Source organism: Mastigoproctus giganteus, chromosome 5 (genome assembly GCF_048544385.1).
Source record: "Mastigoproctus giganteus isolate SK-2022 chromosome 5, ASM4854438v1, whole genome shotgun sequence".
Classification (NCBI taxonomy): Eukaryota; Metazoa; Arthropoda; class Arachnida; order Uropygi; family Thelyphonidae; genus Mastigoproctus; species Mastigoproctus giganteus.
In genome coordinates, this window is record NC_143579.1 from 234,631,990 (window position 1) to 234,653,162 (window position 21,173).

At 38.4% G+C, this 21,173-nt stretch overlaps 1 protein-coding gene across 1 annotated transcript in view; it reads right to left on the reverse strand.

Annotated features, from left to right (window-relative positions):
• LOC150086293 (TBC1 domain family member 30-like) overlaps positions 1-21,173 on the reverse strand; it is a 200,394-nt gene that overhangs the window by 112,064 nt on the left and 67,157 nt on the right. Inside the window, exon 4 of the mRNA XM_090374853.1 lies at positions 13,307-13,492. Within this exon, the coding sequence (XP_090230979.1) occupies positions 13,307-13,492 (186 nt within the window). The remainder of the gene's footprint in view (positions 1-13,306; positions 13,493-21,173) is intronic.

The window sequence follows — 21,173 nt, forward strand, 5'->3', positions numbered from 1 at the left end:
GCATCAAACTAGGCTTCTACAGCTGCTTTTAGCTCATCTTTAAAATGATTTTTACAAGTTTTACAACTGCTGTAAATTTGAGAGGAGTTTCTAAATAAATAACTGTCACTATTGTTTGCTTGTTATTTGGTTTTTAGCAGCATTAGCAATTAAGGCCATATTGCTCCAGGGGTGATATTTAGTGGTCATTCCCTGACCTTTCCACATCCTCCATATTTGGTGGTCACGGGTTCAAACCCCAGTCTAATCAAGAAGTGTGTGCTACGCACTGCTGTTTTGCCCACCTGGCTATGGAGGCGCCAACAGTCACTAAGGGCTAGATATAGCTGTATGGGGAGGGATTAATTGTTCAAATAGCCATGTTCATGAATTTTAACTGTGCAATGACTTTGTAAATAGGTGCATTGAGTTCCTAACAAAGGAACTGGATGCAAAAAATAATTTTGATATCATATACAGTGGATTCCGGTTATTTGGGCCACTGGTTAATCAGGGCAGCCATTTATTTAGGGCAAATCTTAAAACACAGAAACCAAGCGAGAAAATAGCCAGGGTTTACTTCGCTTAATTGGGACAAAATGCTGTTTAATCGGTGCAAGTCTGGAAATTACTCTACAATTGTCTCCGACGGTACCACGTGGTTCGGTCGAAATTCTGGAGGTCACAACCATAAAACAATAAAAACAATTAGCAGTCACCTGTTTATTGGGCTTTTCTGTTAGTGAAATCTATCATAAACGGACAGTAAACTCGATCTTACTGAATTTGCGATAATACCGACAGCTGGAATTCTGTGGGTTATTATGGTGAAATGAGTTTACACTTCCATGAAATCTTCAATCATATAAAAAAATTAATTTTCAGATCTTCTCTTCATTCCTATTTTTAAAGCTTTGTAACTTGTTACTCCATTCCCACTTGCGCATATTGTGTTACTTGCAATTTGTGTGTGCCGTGTTTTTTGTTATTGATTTTTTTTTTTACTGTTTTAAATTTTAACTCCCATCCACAAATGTCAGTGAACAGAAATGTCAACTAGTTCGTATGTACATATTACAGTACGTATTAATTATTCCGATTATCATATATAGGGGCGCCTCCATAGCCAGGTGGGAAGGAGCAGCAGTGCGTAGCACATGCTTCTTGATTAGACCGGGGTTCGAGCCCATCACCACCAAATACGGAGGATGCGGAAAGGTCAGGGAATGACCACCGCATATCCCGGAGCACTATGGCCTTAGTTGCTAATGCTCCTAAAAACCAACAACAACAACAATATCATGTATATTCTTCTGATTTTCACGTATCATTTAATTTTTTTAATTGGTAAGGTAATAAATTTGTAAAAGTAAATTGGTAAAGGTAAATTTGTGCTTAATATATCTTTACTTTTATAGCCTGTGGATAATATTCCTCCTATTTTCCCTAATTATAATCGTTGTTTAATAGAATTAAAATTCAATTCACGAACGTGATCATAATGACCGGCGCTTCGTATAGTGAATGGTACTTTACTATGGCGAGTTCGTCGTAACGTGATTTGATTGTACAGTAAATCAATTGTAATGGGAAGGGTTACATTGTATTTTTAACTATTTACGTGAAACTTCAGATAATTGGGGCAACTGCTTAATCGGGCCAAAATGCACTAGTCTCGATGTGTCCCAAATAACCGGAATGGACTGTACTTGGATTTTAGGAATGATTTTGATACAGTTGCACATAAAAGACTACTGCTGTACAAACTGGAGCAGTGTGGCATTAAGGGCAAGTTATGGCTCTGAATAAAGGGATGGTTGAGGGGCAGGGCCGTACTTATGAACAGGCATATGAGGGGCTCGCTTCCAGCCTCACCATAGGGGGGGGGCCCTTGATTGGCCTCTGTAATCTCACATTTTTAAAGCGATTTCTTTTTTTTAATGCCCTGACCTAAACTAGGGACCACTTGTATCCACTTGTCTCTGTTTACATGGTGGACCATGTGAACAGAGACAGGTGACATTTACTGAAAGTGTGGATGACTCAACATCTGCAAAATAACAGATTAATTTCCAGAATAAAGGAAAATCATTCTCTCCTAATTCTCTAATAGAGTGTAACAGTAGAACACAGGTTGACCATGGCATATTATCCATGTCAGGAATATGCCTTATTAATCTTTTCACTAACTACAAACACAATAAAGCTGTTGACCAGCACGACTTCTCAGTACAGTATGCGGGAGTCTGTTGTAAATGTTTCACAGACACCACTAAATTGTGGAATGTCCCTTTATTTCTTAATTCATGCATTCTACAGCAGGCAGCTCTATTGCCTAAAAGAGGTGCAAACAGTGTGTACCCAGGTTTCTCAAAATCCACTAATTATATGGAAATTTTATTTGTTCTACGGAAACTATTTTAATTGGACCACCCATAAATTTCAGAATCTATATAAGCTAGATCTGAAACTGCAAAGTTTAGTTTAATTTAGAAGTTAATAATGCAGCATAAATATGAATGTGGAGCATCTAAACAAAAGGAGCAACGAGAAAAAGGTCAAATTCAAAAACAAAACAGATCAGTAAAAATAATTATTTTTTTCTGATTATATTTATATATGCAAGCTTTTTTTTTTTTTTTTTTTTTTTTGTACTCTGGTATCTTAAAGGGGGGCCCCCACAAGAACTTAGCACCTCGGGCCCCAAGAAGTGTAAGAATGGTCCTGTTGAGGGGATGAAGACAGAGAGTAATTACATACGAGCTCCAGCAAATGGAGTTTTGGAAGAATTTATTGACTTAAATTGGAATATTAATTTATTTTTTAGAGTTGCTTTATATTCCTAGTAACAATACTTTAGTTTAATTTGAATTTAGATAGAGATTTTGTAGGTTATTATTTAGTATCAGTAAGGGTATCAAATCCACGTGTTGAACAGCTTTTGCAGCTCCTGTGAATGCAAAGTTTTTAATTAAACTTAGCCACTTTATTGACTTAATTGTTAGATTAAATTTTTTTCTATAAGTAGCTTATTGACCTAGTCAAGCTCCGTGGTTTATACTGAATTTAGATAGCGCGATTTGGAAAGTAAATACCTCGTTAATCTAGTGATCCATAGATTAACCGTTTGTAACTTCCCACTATTGTTATATGATACAACATGTGCACCGAACAAGATAGCGTAAGGTCTAACGGAAAACTAGATAGCGAGTATATTAGTATCATTTAATCAGTAGCCGACCGGGCTAGCCGAGTAGGTAAAGTGCCTGCCTGGCAAGGCAAAGGTCGTGGGTTTGATTCCTGCCTCAGGCTGGATATCACGATGGTGCTGAACCAACCGGTTGGTTGGATATCCCAGCCACGATACACAAAGGAAGCAAGAAAAAACTGGTTCCTTCGTGTATTGATCACATCATACGAAATATATAAATTAATCTGTAAAATTTATAATCTTATTAAATTTCATTGTCAATTGAATTGTACTTTAACAAAATAAATATAGCGACCTAATTTTTACAAATGTAACATCATAAATGAATACATATAAGTTGACAGGGGATAAGAAAGTCATATAACATAACTCGGAGATAACATTCAATACCGAAATACATCCGGCATATATATAGTGTTATAACTGCATTGGGATATAAGTTTAGGGTTATATTTTGTATTGGAATTTTATTGAATTTGAATAGAAATCATGACTCAAACCAGAGCAGAAAAGCAAAAGGCTCAAACTAATGGAAGTGCTGTGGCTCAGGAGAGAACTGAGGGAGGGCAGTTGTCCTCTGAATCACAGTCTACTGAAATACACTGCTTGTTTGATGTTTGAGGTGCAATCAGGAACGAGACATGATATTGCCAAGGGGAATGTCTTTGTGCATGCGTGATGTAAGGAGTGCGAGGAAATCAGGTGCCAACTCAGCATTGTTATGGGCTTATATGAGAGCTTGAAGGACAGGATGGATGCCCTCGAAGGATTTAAATTGAGGGGCCCATCAAGCTCTCAGCTCCCACAACAATGCCAGAGCTTGCACTTGAACATCAAGCAACACAGTGGCAAACACCAAGGCAGAATGCACTGGTCCCAAAGGAACTAGTTGTTGTAGGCGACTATTGTCAGGGAAATGGGGAACATATTGTGCGAAAAGGATATATGGAACAGGACCAGGGTATGTCTGTCAGAAGCAAAGGTTGTTGATGTTGCACTTGAACATCAAGCAACACAGCGGCAAACGCCAAGGCAGAATGCACTGGTCCCAAAGGAACTAGTTGTTGTAGGTGACTATTGTCAAGGAGACGGGGAACATATTGTGCAAAAAGGATAGATGGAACAGGACCAGGGTATGTCTGCCAGGGGCAAAGGTTGTTGACGTTGTAGAGCAGATATCATCTTTTAAAGGCACAAAGGGTGATATTGTTGTATACATTGGCACTAATGATATTAAGAGTAGGAGACTGGCGGAATTACTTATCAAGTACAAGTCAATACTGAAAAAAAGTCATGAGTTAGAGTTGAATTTTAAAGTGTCTGCAATTCTGCCCAGACACAATAGAGGGGGAGTATATGATGAGAGCCTTGTCGATCAATTTGGCCCTGGAGAGATTGTGCAAGGCTCAAGGGGTAGAATTTTTCTCAGCTTGGTCTGTGCTTGTTAACAGGAGAGACTACTTCTACAGGGATGGGATACACTTAAATAGAAAGGGTGCAACAATATTTGCTGATGCTATCGAGGCAGAGTTAGGTGGGTCGAAAAACTGTTATCTTGGGGGGATACACGGACTAATAGATTAGCAGTAGCCACTGGCAGAGGTAAAGGTGATTCTTGCACTACGTCTATTCAAATGCAATTGAGCAGCAGCCTGGAAAGCAAGGCAATAGATATTTCCAGAGCTGCTGGGAGTCATAGTGGAATAAGTAAATACATGGGCTGTGATAGGGTAACTAAGAGTAGAAACAGGTACATGTATACTTGCATGAACACCAATGCTAGGAGTATAGTTAATAAATTCGATGAGCTTGAAGTGCTAGTGAAGACATCAAAGGCAGATATTGTTGGGATATCAGAGACATGGTGTCACACAGACATAAGCAGTGAAGAACTGGAATTTGGGGAGTACAATGTGTGTAGAAAGGATAGACAGGACAGAAAAGGAGGAGGGGTTATGCTGTTAGTTAAGAAACACATAAAATCTAAAGAAATGCATGCAATTGATGTTGGTGAACAATGCAAGATTGAGTGTTTGGTGTGACATAAGCACTGGGAAAGGAAAAATGAGAGTAGGTGTATGTTATAGGCCAAATGAATTTGATGAGTATAATTGAGCAATTGTGCAGAGAAACAGATCTTATAATGGGGGATTCTAATTTCCCAGAGATTGACTGGAATTTGTGAGTTGGTCACTCACACACTAGCAATGCTTTTGTGGATTTATTGGATGACTGCTTTCTACAGCAGCATGTTCGGGAGGCAACTAGAGGGAGTAATACTCTTAGTCTGATTATCAGTAGTGATTCTTCATGCGTCAAAAATTTGCAGATAAAGTTACCACTAGATGGCAGTGATCACAGTGTGCTGAAGTGGGATTTACTCAAAGAGGTAAATACCATCAAGGGTGGGGGGAAGGGTTTTTGCTTTCATAAAGGTGACTACGGTGGTCTGAGACAGTATTTAAATTCTATAAGGTGGAACCAACTGATGATGTTACCAACAGCAAATTCAAAATAGGAAGCATTCAAAGAATTAAACTTCGAAGCTACTAGGGCTTTTCATACCAACAAAGAAATATTGTTCAAGATTTAGGCCTAAATGGATGTCAGATGAACTAATTAGACATGTGACAGAGAAGAAAAATGCACAGGATATATATAAATTAACATGTGACACAGAAGCCTATGATAGATATAAGCTGGTCTGTAACCAAGTTACAAAGGAGGTTAGGCAGGCGAAGGCAGATTACGAGAACTCTTTGGCAAAGAGTTCTTTACTTATGTAAACTCTAGAAGGAAGCAGATGAATCAGATTGGGTCACTTGATATCGATGGTTTAACTGTTGATGATGCTGCTCACATAGCTAACAAACTAAATGAATATTTTGCATCTACATTTACACATGAGGAGTTATTCAGGGAGGGGAATGCCAGAGGTGTATTCAACTCTGGCAGTAAGCTAGATAATCTTGTAATAACTGAAAGTAAAGTGGAGGAGAAATTGTTGAAGAAAGGCACCTGGGGGGGATGGAATCTATCCAGTTATATTAAAGGAGGCAGCAAAGGAAGAAAGCAAACCCTTAACCATTATGAGAGCTTCCCTGGACTCAGGGTAGGCACCCATGGACTGGAGATGTGCAAATTTGACCCCAATCCACAAAGGAGGATCAAAAGGAGACACAGGTAATTACAGACCAGTCAGTATTAGTAGTAGTGGCATGTGATGCAAGAAAGCAAGTGTATCAGCTTATGCAGCATCAGCCAAAAAAAAAAAAAAAAAAAAAATTCACACCATTCCCTCCAAATGCCTGTCCAGTTCCTCCTTAAATTTATTCAACCTATCAACTTCCACAACGACAGATGAAAGTTTGTTCCAGCAATTAACCACCCGTATTCTACTGCATTAAGGGCTTATGCCATGACAATATGAGAGATGGAATCTCTCATATTGTGGAGATATACTTCACAATGTTTTGTCATCATTACATCACTTGGGTACCCACCCACCAACAGAAGAAGGACCAAATAGCCTAAAACGGTGCCGTCTGGGTGGTAGGATCCACCTAGAATAAGTAACAAGAGTCTTCTCCTTCAGGTGAAGTGTTACTTATTCGAAGTAGTGCAATGTCGTGGCAACTCGTGGTGAAGGTATTCACAATATGAGATGTAACTTAAACAATGCCGCTATTGCAAATTTGCTAATCTATAATTGGCTGTGTATAAATGATGCAAGTGCACTAAGATATACATAGACCTGTTAGTTTAACTTCTGTTCCAGGGAAATTAGTGGGGGCACTGGTTAAAGAAGCTTTGCAGGATCATCTAGAGAAGACTTCAGTTATAGCTCGGACACAGCATGGGTTTGTTAAGAGGAAGCCTTGTCTGACTAATTTGATTGGATACTATGATGTAGTCACAAAGGATTTGGATGCAAAGAATAACTTTGATATTATATATTTGGATCTTAGAAAGGCCTTTGATACTGTTCCACATGGAAGACTGCTGCACAAATTGGAGCAGTATGGCATTGGAGGCAAATTGCTGCGATGGATACAGGGATGGTGAGTGGGAGAAGACAGAGTGTGGTAATCAATGGACACTGCTCTTCGTGGAATAATAGTAATAGTAGTAGTAGTAGTGGCATGTGATGCAAGAAAGCAAATGTATGAGCTTATGCAGCATCAGCCAAAAAAAAAAAAAAAATCACACCATTCCCTCCAAATGCCTGTCCAGTTCCTCCTTAAATTTATTCAACCTATCAACTTCCACAACGACAGATGGAAATTTGTTCCAACAATTAACCACCCGCTGGCTAAAGGCAAATTTCCGCACATCTATTCTACATCTGTCCTTTCTTAATTTGAATTTATGCCCCCTTAGGTTCGTAATCTGAACAAGTGGAAGGATCCCATCAGAATTCAGCGTGCTGAACCCATTCAAGGCCTTATACACCTCAATCAGATCACCACGCAGGTGCCTAGTCTCCAGCCACTGCAATTTGCAGAACTTAATAAGAGGCCTCTCTTGCAGCCTCTCTAGATAAGAGGATCCCTTCATTCCCGTCACCAATCTTGTTGCCCTTCTCTGTAGACGCTCAAGTAAATCTACATCCTTCCTAAAATGAGGCCTCCAGACCTGTACGCAGTACTCAAGGCGTGGCGTGACCATTGCCTTATACAGAGGGATAATCACCTCCTCTTTCCTGCTGGCAAATTCCTATATATCATTGACAAAACCCCATGACCTGCCCTGGCAGCCTGTCTGCTTTGCTCAAAAACTTCATATCTTCCTGCACAATTACTCCCAGGTCTTTTTCATTTTCTACCACCTTAAGTGTATTACCACACAGTTGGTACGTTTCTCTGGGGTTACTTCTACCCATATGCTGCATTTGTCAAGGTTAAACTTCAGTTGCCACTTCTTAGCCCATCTGCCCAAATTATCTAGATCCCGTTGCAGTAGCACACTGCCATTACTGTCATTAACAACCTTGCCAACCTTTGTATCATCTGCAAACTTCAACACTAAGCCTGATATACCTTCATCAATATCATTGATAAATATACAAAACAACAGTGGACCCAACACCGAATCCTGTGGGACTCCACTAATAACATTAGTCCAAGAAGAGCAGCACCCATTGATTACCACCCTCTGTCTTCTCGCACTTAACCATCCTTTTATCCATTGTAGCAACTTACCCTTAATACCATTCTGCTCCAATTTGTACAAAAGTCTTCCATGCGCAACAGTGTCAAAAGCTTTCATGAAATCCAAATATATGATATCAAAATTATTTTTTGCATCCAGTTCCTTTGTAACCACATCATAATATCCTATCAAATTTGTCAGACAAGACTTTCCCTTAACAAACCCATGCTCTGTCTGAATAATTGCTGCAGTCTTGTCTAGATGATCCTGCAATGCATCTTTAACCAGCGACTCCATTAATTTACCCGGAACAGAAGTTAAACTAACTGGTCTGTAATTGCTTGTGTCACCCTTCGATCCCCCCTTTGTGAATTGGGGATACATTTGCACATCTCCAGTCCGTGGGAACCTCCCCTGAGTCCAAGGATGCCCTCATAATTATTGCTGAGGGTTTGCTTAGTTGCTTTGCCGCCTCCTTTAATATAACTGGATAGATCCCATCCACCCCAGGTGCTTTTCTTACGTTTAACTTCAATAGTTTCTCTTCCACTTTGCCCTCAGTGATTACAAAATCATTAAGTATCCTGCTACAATCTGATAACCTTCTGCCATTTTCAAACCTTAATAATTCCTCACGTGTGAATGTAGATGCAAAAAACTCATTCAGTTTGTTTGCTATCTGAGCAGGATCATCAACAGTCGAACCATCGATGTCAAGTGGACCAATCAGATTCATCCCCTTCCTTTTAGAGTTTATATAAGTAAAGAAATCCTTGATGTTTTTCTTAGCATCTTTTGCCAAGGATTTCTCGTAATCTGCCTTCGCCTGCCGAACCTCCTTTGTGACCTCATTACAGATTAACTTATATCTGCCATAGGCTTCTGAGTCGCTTGATAATTTATATGCATTTTTCTTCTCTGTTACGAGTCTCATTAGTTCATTTGACAACCATTTAGGCCTAAACCTTGAACAATATTTCTTAATAGGTATGAACCTTTTAGTAGCTTCCACGATTAATTCCTTGAATGCTTCCCACTTAGAATTTACTGTTGGTAACATCGTCAGTTGATCCCACTACAGAATTTAAAAACGGTCGGAGACCATTCAGTACAGTGGTACTGCCGAGTACCACTGTATTCGCCTTTACGGAAGCAAAAACCCTTTCCTTTACCCCTGATGGTAATTAAATCTTTAAGTAAATCCCACGTCAGTACACTGTGATCACTGCCACCTAGTGGTTCCTTTATCTGCAAATTCTTAATACATGAATGATCACTGCTGATAACCAGATCAAGAGTATTACTTTCTCTGGTTGCCTCTTGAACATGCTGCTGCTGCAGAAAACAATCATCCAATAAATCCACAAAAGTCTGACTAGTGTTTGAGTGCCCAACCCACAAGTTCCAGTCAATATCTGGGAAGTTAAAATCCCCCATTATAAGACATTCCGATTTACTAGCCCACTATTTCTCTGTACATTGTACTCATTCGAGTCATTAGGCCTTTAACACACTGCTACTCTTATTTTTGCTTTCGCAGTTCTTATGTCACACCAAACTGACTCAACAGTGCACTCTTCATCTATATCAACTGGATGCACTTCTTTTGATTTTATGTTTTTCTCCACTAATGTTATTAGTGGAGTCCCTCAGGATTCAGTGTTGGGTCCATTGTTGTTTTTTGTATTTATAAATGATATTGATGATGGTATATCAGGCTTAATGTCCAAGTTTGCAGACGAAACGATCTAGAAAAGTTGAGCAGATGGGCTGAGAGGTGGCAAATGAAATTTAACATTGACAAATGTAAAGTACTACATATAGGAAGCAGTAATCCCAGAGTAACGTATCAACTCTGTGGTAACACAGTGACAGTGGTAGAGAATGAAAAGGACCTGGGGGTAATTGTGCAGGAAGATATGAAGTTTTCTGAGCAGTGCAGACGGTCTGCAAGAATAGCTCATGGTGTCTTGTCAATGATATACAGGAATTTTTTAGCAGGGATAAGGAGGTCATTATCACCTTGTATAAGGAAATGGTCAGGCCACACCTTGAGCACTGTATACAGGTCTGGAGGCCTCATTTTAAGAAGGATGTAGAGCTGTTGGAAAGAGTACAGAGAAGGGCAACAAGATTAGTGAATGGAATAAAGAGTTGCTCTTATGAAGAAAGGCTTAAGTTTTGCAAATTACAGTATCTGGAGACTAGGCACCTAAGAGGTGATCTGATTGAGGTGTTGTTGTTATTTGGTTTTTAGGAGCATTAGCAACTAAGGCCATATTGCTCCGGGAATATGCGGTGGTCATTCCCTGACCTTTCCGCATCCTCCGTATTTGGTGGTCACGGACTCGAACCCCATTCTAATCAAGAAGCATGTGCTACGCACTGCTGCTCCAGCCCACCTGGCTACGGAGGCTCCACGATTGAGGTGTATAAAGCCTTGAATAGTTTGTGCAAAGAATCGCATCAGCAATCCTAATGCTGATGGGATTCTTTCTCTTGCTCAGAATAATCACCTGAGAAGGCATAAATTCAAATTGAGGAAAGGCAGTTGTAGGATAGATGTGTGGAAGTTTGCTTTTAGCCAGCAGGTAGTTAATTGGTGGAACAGACTTCCATCTTTTGTTGTGGAAGTTGATAGCCTAAATAAATTTAGGGCTGAGCTGGACAAGTATTTGGAACAAACGGAGGGGTGAAATCGAAGTGTTTTTTTTTTTTTTTTTTTTTTTTTATTAGCTAATGCTGCATAAGCTTGCTTTAACCAGTGACTCCATTATTTTCCCCGGAACAGAAGTTAATCTAAGAGGTCTAAAATTATTTGTGTCAACCTTTGAATCCCCTTTGTGAATTGGGGATACATTTGCACACATGCAGTTCATGGTGACCTCTCCCGACTCTAAGGATGCTCTCATAATTATGGCTAATGGTTTGCTTACTTCCCATACTGCCTCTTTCATTATAATTGGATAGATTCCATCTGCCCCAGGTGACTTTTTTATGTTTAACTTCAACAAGTTCTCCTCCACTTTGCTCTCAATTATTAAAAATCACTTAGCTACCTGTTAGAGTTTGATAAACCTCTGGCATTCCCCTCTTTGAATAACTCCTCATGTGTAAATGTAGATGCAAAATACTCATTCAGTTTATCAGCTACTTCAGCAGGATCAACAATAGTCAAAACATCTATGTTAAGTGGGCCAATCTGATTCATCCCCTTCCTTCTAGAGTTTACACAAGCAAAGAACTCTTTGCTGGTTTTCTTGGCGTCCTTTGCCAAAGATTTCTAGTAATCTGCCTTCGCCTGCCCAACCTCCTTTATGATTTGATTACAGACTAGCTTTCATCTGCCATAAGCTTCTGTGTTGCCTGATAATTTATATGCATCCCATTCATTTTTCTTCTCTGCCACGAATCTCATTAATTCATCCGACATCCATTTAGGCAACAGTATTTCTTAGTTGGTATGAAAAGCCTAGTAGCCTCCAAGATTAAATCCCTAAAGGCTTCACATTTAGAATTCACCGCTGGTAACATCATCAAACGATCCCACTCTATAGAATTTAAAAACTGTCTGAGTCCACTAGTCAACTTTACGAAAACAAAAATCCTTCCCTTTACCCTTGATGGTAGTTACATCTTTAAGTAAATTCCACATCAGTACACTGTGATCACAGTCACCTAGTAGTTCCTTTATCTGCAAATTCTTAATGCATGAATAATCACTGCTGATAATGAGATTAAGGGTATTACTCCCACTGGTTGCCCTTGAACATGTTGCTGAAGAAAAGAATCCTCCAGTAAATTCACAAAATTCTTGCTAGCGTGTGAGTGACCAACACACAAGTTGCAGTCAATATCTGGAAAGTTAAAATCCCCCATTATAAGACATTCTGATTTACTGGCCCATTCTATTTCTCTCCACAACTGTTCATTGTACTCATCAGAGTCATTAGGCCTATAACATACTCTTACTCTCATTTTTTCTTTCCCAGTGTTTGTCATACCAAACAGACTCAACATTGCACTGTCCACCCATGCCAATTAGATTCACTTCCTTAGATTTTATGTGTTTCTTATCTAACACAGCATATCCCCTCCTCCCTTCCTGTCTGTCTTTTCCGTACACATTGTACTCCCCAAATTCCAATTCTGCACTGCTTATATCTGTGTGACACCATGTCTCTGATATTGCAACAATATCTGCCTTTGATGTCTTGATCAGCACTTCAAAGCCATCAATTTTATTTACTGTACTTCTAGCATTAGCGTACATGCAAGTATACATGCACTTAGTCTTACTCTTATTTACCCTAACACAACTCATGTATTTACTTGTTCAATGTTGACTCTCAGCAAGCTCTTGATGCCCCCAGCAACTTGCTCTCTAGACTCCTGCTCATTACAATAGAAGCAGTGCAAGGATCACTTTTGCCTCCTCTTCCTGCAGCTATCTTTAATTTTTTAGTCTGTGAATCCCCCCCATCATGGTAGACTCAAGACACCACAGAATAGGAGTACTTAATCATGTTGATATCTTGCCCGAACAATTACTGCACATTCAGAGTTGGAATGCCCTCAATGCTGACCCATCCTTCTTGCAGACACTCAAAAACTTATTACCATACACAAAAACTACAGTCTTATAATAGCCATTTCCAATTTTAAGTCTTCACCAATGTCACAGACCAGTCCATCCCTATCTGTTACACAAGGGGATGTTACTAATGCAAAGTCTTCCAGGCTTTGCATTAGCAAATAATAACTGTAAATAATAAAATTATTATTTATTTCCACATAAATTTCCATTACCACAGAACAGTGAAATAATTCAATCTCCTATAGTCATATCAACATTTCATAAATCATTTTGTTAATTTTTGAAATATCAACTCAGTTTACTTGACAATATTGAAAACGAAATAAATAATACAGAGTAAACTTTTTAACAATTGTCATATATCTTACTTTTAGGGCACCATCTTGCTTCCATTCCATTACTTCAAGAATTATAGCTGCAAGCATATTGAAACCTTGACAGTACCCAACATTTTTATTCCATCGAGCATATGCAAGCAGCACCTGTTTTAAGAGTGCTTGATTTTTCTCAGCATTATCACCACTAAACATGCTGCATCCTGTTCTGTGGAGATCCTTAAAAAAGTTTTGTTATATTTTTTTAACAATACTTTTTCATTATCAATTTATGCTGAAATCAGATTAAAAGGAATAAATTATACTTAATCAAACATCTGGTCACTAATTCTTGCATCATAGGCCTCTACTAATGCTAATAACAAAAGATTATTAACATTACAGGAAGATTATTGATGCCCTTTCTAAAATGCAACAATTCCTATTAAAATAAATATTTTAAGAGTATATGAATACAAAGCTCTAGTTTTAGTTAGTTGATTTCATTGTGGTGTTTATTTACACTGTTTCATTCAGATTAATGGCAGTACATTCTGATTACAGATCAAACTAAATAACATGATATTTATTTTTGGTCACATATATTTTCCAAATATTCGACACTGTTCCTGTTCCATTTCTGAATTATAATTGGTGGTTGTCATTTTATGTTAATCAAGCTAAACTGTTTAACAGGGTTAGTTGTATGTAGAAGCAAAATCATTCTGGTCTAACCTACACTTCAGTATATCACTGGACATCATCCTCACGAATCCTTGGGTTGATCAAATACAGACATTATAAAATAGGCATTGTGCCTAGGGCCTACAAAAAAATTTTAACAATTTTTCGTCTTGATATGATAACTATAGTAAAATCCCCTCAATGAAAATTTAACTAAAATGCATTAGGGCTTATGCCTCAAGCTGCATGAAATTTAGACTATGTACAAATTAGAGCAAAAGTATCATGTTAGTATACAGCTAATCCTAAATTAGCAAATAATTTGCAAGAGCGGCATTGTTTAAGTCATATCTCATATTGTGAATACCGTCACGATGAGTTGCCATGACATTGCACTACTTCGAATAAGTAACGCTTCACCCGAAGGAGAAGACTATTGTTACTTATTCTCAGTGGATACCACCACCCAGAAGGCACCATTTCATGCAGCTTGAGGCATAAGCCCTAATGCATTTTAGTCCTAATTCATCTTATACACCATCAAGCATCTCTCATATTGTGGAGTTATTACTTCACAACTGTTTTTGCCATCAGTGCATCACTTGGGTATCTACCCGCCCACCGAAGAAGGGCGAAATAACCCTGAAATGGTACCGTCTGGGTGGTGGTGGTATCCACTGAGAATAAGTAAAAAGTCTTCTCCTTTGGGCGAAGTGTTACTTATTCGAAGTAATGCAATGTCATGGCAACGCATCGTGAAGGTATTCACAATATGAGATATGACTTAACGATGCCGCTCTTGCAAATTATTTGCTAACTTAGGATTAGCTGTGTACTAACATGATGCTTTTGCACTAATTTGTACATAGTCTAAATTTCACGCAGCTTCAGGCATAAGCCTTAATGCATTTTAGTCCTAATTCGTCTTATACGCCATCAGGCATCTCTCATATTGTGGAGTTATTACTTCACAATTGTTTTTTCCAACATTGCATCACTTGGGTACCTACCCACCCACTGAAGAAGGGCCAAATAGCTCTGAAACGGCACTGGGGAGGAGTCTGATGATATCCAGAGTTTCCAAGAATAGGTAACAACAGTTCTCCACTGGGGAAGCATTGCCTATTCGAGGAGTTTATATGAGTTTTTGAGTGGTGTGAGTTGAAGGAGTTACTGTCCCTTTCATTCTTCTACACCGTTTCTTTTCCTCTTCCACTCCGACTATTACTTTCCCTCGACCTTTTTGCTTTTCTAAGTCTAATAGGGACAAGTGGATAGTCGAGTTATTATCCCACACACATACAAAATAGTCCTGAAATGGTGCCATCTGAGTGGTGGTATCCACTGAGAATAAGTAACGAAGTAGTGCAATGTCATGGCAACTCGTCATGACGGTATTCACAATATGAGATATGACTTAAACGATGCTGCTCTTGCAAATTATTTGCTAATTTAGGATTAGTTGTGTACTAACATGATACTTTTGCACTAATTTGTACATAGTGAAAAATTAACATAAAAGATGAACTCTGAGATATTTTCATTACAAAATCAGCAATGAAAAGAAAAAACCTTCAAATGATGTTTTTTCAGACAATCTCATTCTCAATAGAGATTAGTGCAAGGGAACACAAGCAGTATTCCTCATGGTGATAAGAGAGCTTTTTATCTGCTTTAGAAAAGGGATGCTCCTCTTTGCAATTTATTTCCAAGATGATAAGATATATCCTTAAAGCTCTACATCCTTAATTTGTAACAATAAAGGAAACGAACATTACAATCAACATAGAAATTACATCAACTGTTAAGGCCAGTTACACACCGGTTTGCTAGCTGAAAAAAAAATATTCAAGATAATTTATCTTCTATGAAAATGCATTCACCAAAGGGCCTATGAACACCAACTCAGAGCCTACAAGGAGCTTAACTTAGCAGGGGAATCAAAGGATAGCCTAAAGATAAGAGACAGAGGAGACAATGAACATTCCATCAGAAATTTTGAAGGCAGCTGTGGAGAACACAATGCCCTGTGTTGATTAATTATTTGAAAATGGCGGCCACTTGTAGATTTTAGTATTAGTATTACTGGTGGCAAATTATGTATGAAAGCAACCTTATACAATATAAGCAAAATAAATTAAAAAAAAAAAAAAAAATCTCATTTGACCTACATATCCCTCCAATAGGTTGTCTAGTTCTTCCTTGAATTTATTCAAGCTATCCAGTTCCATAACATCAGATGAAAGTTTGTTGCTACAATCAACCACCTGCTGACTAAAGTCACACTTCTGCCAATCTATTCTGCAACCATCCTTCCTCAGTTTGACTTTATGCCCCTTTGTGTGCATAGTCTGAGCAAGAGGAAGAATTACATCAGCATGGAGCTTGCTCAATCCATTCAAAGCCTTAAGCACTTTAATCAGATCACCTCGCAGGTGCCGAGTCTTCATAAGTTACAATTATCCATTTATTTAACCAATGACTCCATTATTTTCTATGGAACAGATGTTAAGCTAACAAATCTGTAATTGCTCATGTCACCTTTTGATCACCCTTTGTAAATTTGAGATACATTCACACATCAACAGTCCACAGGGCATCCACTGAATCCAAAGATGCTCTCATAATTATGGCTAAGGGTTTGCTTTCCTCCTTTGCTGCTTCCCTCAATATGATTGAATAGATCCCATCCACTCCAAATGCCTTTCTTATTTTTAACTTCAACACTCTCGTTTCAGTTAATACAAAATCATTTAGCTCCCCATTAAAGTTTGATAAATTTCTGGAATCCCATTCCCTAAAGAATTCCTCATATGTGAATGTAGATGCAAAATACTTATTCAGCATCAAGAGGACCAATGTTATTCAACCCCTTCCTTCTACTGTTAATATAAGTAAAGAAGTCTTTGCTGCTTACATTGGCTTTCTTTGTCAGAGATTTCTTGTAATGTAAGTAGAAATGTTGACACCTTTCGCAAGACACTGGTGCTGCAATTATTATAAGTGCATACTACCACCTAATGCAAATTATATATGGATCAAATTCCCAAATTTGATCATTAATAATGATTTATCTTTGTTTTTTTTTTTCCGTAAATTAATCAATTTGTGCATACCTCTTATCAAATACCTCTTAACCAATATTAAAGTTGGTTAATTAAAATATCAAATACCTCTGAAATAATATTATTTGAACTTACCCATCACCTCTGGTGGGTAAGTTTTGAACTTTTTTTATTGGTTAAAATAATCCACATACCAATTGCACAAATTAATATTAGTAGTGGCAAATGATGCAAGAAAGCAAGCTTATAGAACATTAACCAAAATTAACACAAAATTTGCACCCATTTCACCTATCCATCACTTCCAACAGTTTGTCTAGTCGTTCCTTGAACTTATTCAAGCTGTCCACCTCCACAACATTAGATGGAAGTTTGTTACAGAAATCAACCACCCATTAGCTAAAGGAAAAAATTTCCACAGATCTATTCTGCAACCATCCTTCCTCAATTTAAATTTATGCCCCATTGTGTTCATAGTAGTAGTAGTGGCATGTGATGCAAGAAAGCAAGAGTATGAGCCTCAAATTTATTTAACCTATCAACTTCCACAACAACAGATGGAAGTTTGTTCCGGCAATTAACCACTCGGTGGCTAAAGGCAAATTTCTGCACATCTATTCTACATCTGTCTTTTCTTAATTTGAATTTATGCCCCCTAGGTTCGTAATCTGAACAAGTGGAAGGATCCCATCAGAATTCAGCGTGCTGAACCCATTCAAGGCCTTATACACCTCAATCAGATCACCGCGCAGGTGCCTAGTCTCCAGCCACTGCAATTTGCAGAACTTAAGCCTCTCTTGATAAGAGGATCCCTTCATTCCCCTCACAAATCTTGTTGCCCTTCTCTGTACACACTCAAGCAAATCTACATCCTTCCTAAAATGAGGGCTCCAGACCTGTACGCAGTACTCAAGGCATGGCCTGACCATTGCCTTATACAGAGGGACAAATCACCTCCTTTTCCCTGCTAACAAAATTCCTATATATCATTGACAAAATCCCATGACCTGCCCTGGCAGCCTGTCTGCATTGCTCAGAAAACTTCATATCTGACTGCACAATTACTCGCAGGTCTTTTTCGTTTTCTGCCACCTTAAGTGTAGTACCACACAGTTGGTACATTCCTATGGTGTTACTTCTGCCCATATGCAGCACTTTGCATTTGTCAAGGTTAAACTTCAGTTGCCACTTCTCAGCCGATTTTCCCAACTTGTCTATATCCAGTTGCAGTAGCACACTGCCATTACTGTCATTAACAACCCTGCCAACCTTTGTATCATCTGCAAACTTCGACACTAAGCCTGATATACCTTCATCAATATCATTGATAAATATACAAAACAACAGTGGACCTAACACCGAACCCTGTGGGACTCTACTAAATTGAAGCCTTTCTTGGTAAGACAGCACTCCTTTGTTCTCCTCACTAATCTCTCATTGCCCTTCCCTGTACCATTCCAGCAACTCTACATCCTTTCTTAAAATGAATCCTCCAGACCTGTATACAGTACTCAAGGTTTCTGGGATCCCATTCTCTAAAGAATTCCTCATGTGTGAATGTAGATGCAAAATACCTGATGATTGCCTTATACAAAGGAATAATCGCCTCCTCATCCCTGCTAGCAAAATTCCTGTATATCATTGACAAAAAACCATGAGCTTTCCTGGCAGCCAGTGAGAACTTCATATCTGACTGCACAATTACCTCTAAGTTTTTTTCATTTTCCACTACCCTGAGTACAGTACCACATAGTTCGTACATTAATCTGGGATTACTGCTACCCATATGCCGTATTTTGCATTTTTCAATGTTAAACCTCAATTGCCATTTCTCAGCCCAAATTACCCAATTTTTCTAGATCCTGTTGCAGTAGCATACCATCATTACCCATTCTGCCAACCTTCATTTCAGATGCAAACTTAGACATTATAATGCTGTTATATGAGAGGGTTTCAAAAACAATTTGTATTCACCCAGAAGTAGCTGTGATAAAAAGATGAAATTTTTTTAGGTAAAAACATCTTTGGTGGCACCTACTAATTTTTTGGACTGAAGTAAAACTGTTTCGTGAAGAAAATGCAACACGGAAATGACACAAATATGCTAATGAAAATTGAAAAAAATTAAATTGTTGACAAATATTTGTACTGTTGCAGTAATATGACAAATACTTGTATTGTTGCAATCATACTATTCAACAAATGGCTACAATCGAAAGGGTAATTAGGCTATTGGCTTGGATTTCGCTAACCTCTTCCAAGACAAGGATGTTTTCCCATAAAACATCTTTCATGCATATATGGTACCTACACAGTTTTTTTTTTTTTTAATACCTTGAAATCTCTACAGCATTATCATCATCATCAGCTATTTTCAATCCACTGCAGGATGAAGGCCTCTCCAGCAACTTTCCAGTTCCTTCTGTTTTGAGCACTGGCCATCCATTTACTACCCACAAACTCATGAATTTCATCTATCCATCTCCGCCTTTGTCTTCCAGGTTTTCTTCTAGCTCCTCTTGGGTACCATTCTGTTATTTTCTTAGTCCATCTGTCATCATGTCTTCGAGCTATGTGTCCTGCCCAAGACCATTTTAGTTCTTTAGTTTTGATAAGAATGTCCTTTACTTGAGTTTGTTGCCTAATCCATGTGTTTCTCTTCTTACCTAACAGTCTGATTCCAATTATGATTCATTCTATTATTTGCTGTGTAGTTCTCAGCTTCTCTTCCATTCTTTTGGTGAGTGCCCAAGTTTCACTTCCATAAGTCATGGTGGGGAGTATACATTGGTTCATTATTTTCCGTTTCAGACAAACTGGGATATTCCTCTTCAGTATGTGACTATATTTCCTGAATGCTATCCATCCGAAATTTATTCTTCTCTTGACTTCCAGCCATTTATCATTATTACAGCTAATAACTTGTCCCAGATAAGTATATGACTCCACCTTTTCAATTACTGCTCCTTCAATCATTATTTCCCTTTCTGTGGCATACTTGTTCATCATTACTTTTGTTTTAGCCATATTCATCTTTAGTCCAAAATCCTTACTAGCTGTGCATAACTGATTAAGATTTTCCTCTAATTCTTTGGGATCGTGGCATATGACCACAATGTCATCTGCAAATCGTAAATGGCTTAGATACTATCCGTTCACATTGACTCCTTTCTGTGACCAGTCTAATCTTCTGAAAGCTTCCTCAAGAGCAGCAGTAAACAGCTTCGGAGATATTGTGTCTCCTTGTCGAACTCCTTTCTCAATTTTAAATTTCCTACTGTCTTTGTCTAGTCTAATAAAGGAGGTAGCACTCTCATATATTTTCTTCAAAATCATAATATATGGAGTATCAATGCCTTGTCTTTCCAGTGTCCGAAACATTGCCTTATGCTGTATGGAATCAAATGCCTTTTCATAATCCACAAATGCCAGGAATAATGGTGTTTTATATTCATTTGCTTTCTCCATTAGCTGTGATATTACGTGAAGGTGATCCATAGTTGAGAATCCTGTCCTAAAGCCAGCTTGCTCTTTTGGTTGATTCTCATCAAGTATTCTTTCTAATCTGTTAGTAATGACCCTTGTGAACAACTTGTAGATGTGGGATAACAAGCTAATTGGTCTATAATTTCCAATTTCTGATTTATCTCCTTTCTTATGCAGCAAAACTATGATTGCATTATTCCACTGCTTAGGCGTCACACCTTTTCTAATGCACTTTGTGAAGAGCCTTGCCAGTTTTTGTGTTATGTCTCTTCCTCCCAATTTTAACAACTCTGCAGTAACTTCATCTTCCCCCGGGGCTTTCTGATTCTTCATTTTCTTCAATGCATGTTCTACCAGGCATTTTGAGGGAATGGTGTGATTTTTTTTTTTTTTTTTTTTTTTGGCTGATGCTGCATAAGCTCATACACTTGCTTTCTTGCATCAAATGCCACTGCTACTACTACTACTACCACCACCTCATCAGGAAGAATATTGGGTATGTCGTATGTGTTGCTACTTTGCAATCCATCTTCCCCACTGCTGGCATCATTCCCCTGCTCCTTGTATAATTCTCTATAGTAGTCTTCTGCTATTTAAATTATACCTTCTCTGCTGTTTATAAGTACACCATCGCTATTCTTCAGTTTCAGTATCATTTGTCTTTCTGTATTACTGCTCATGGGTGC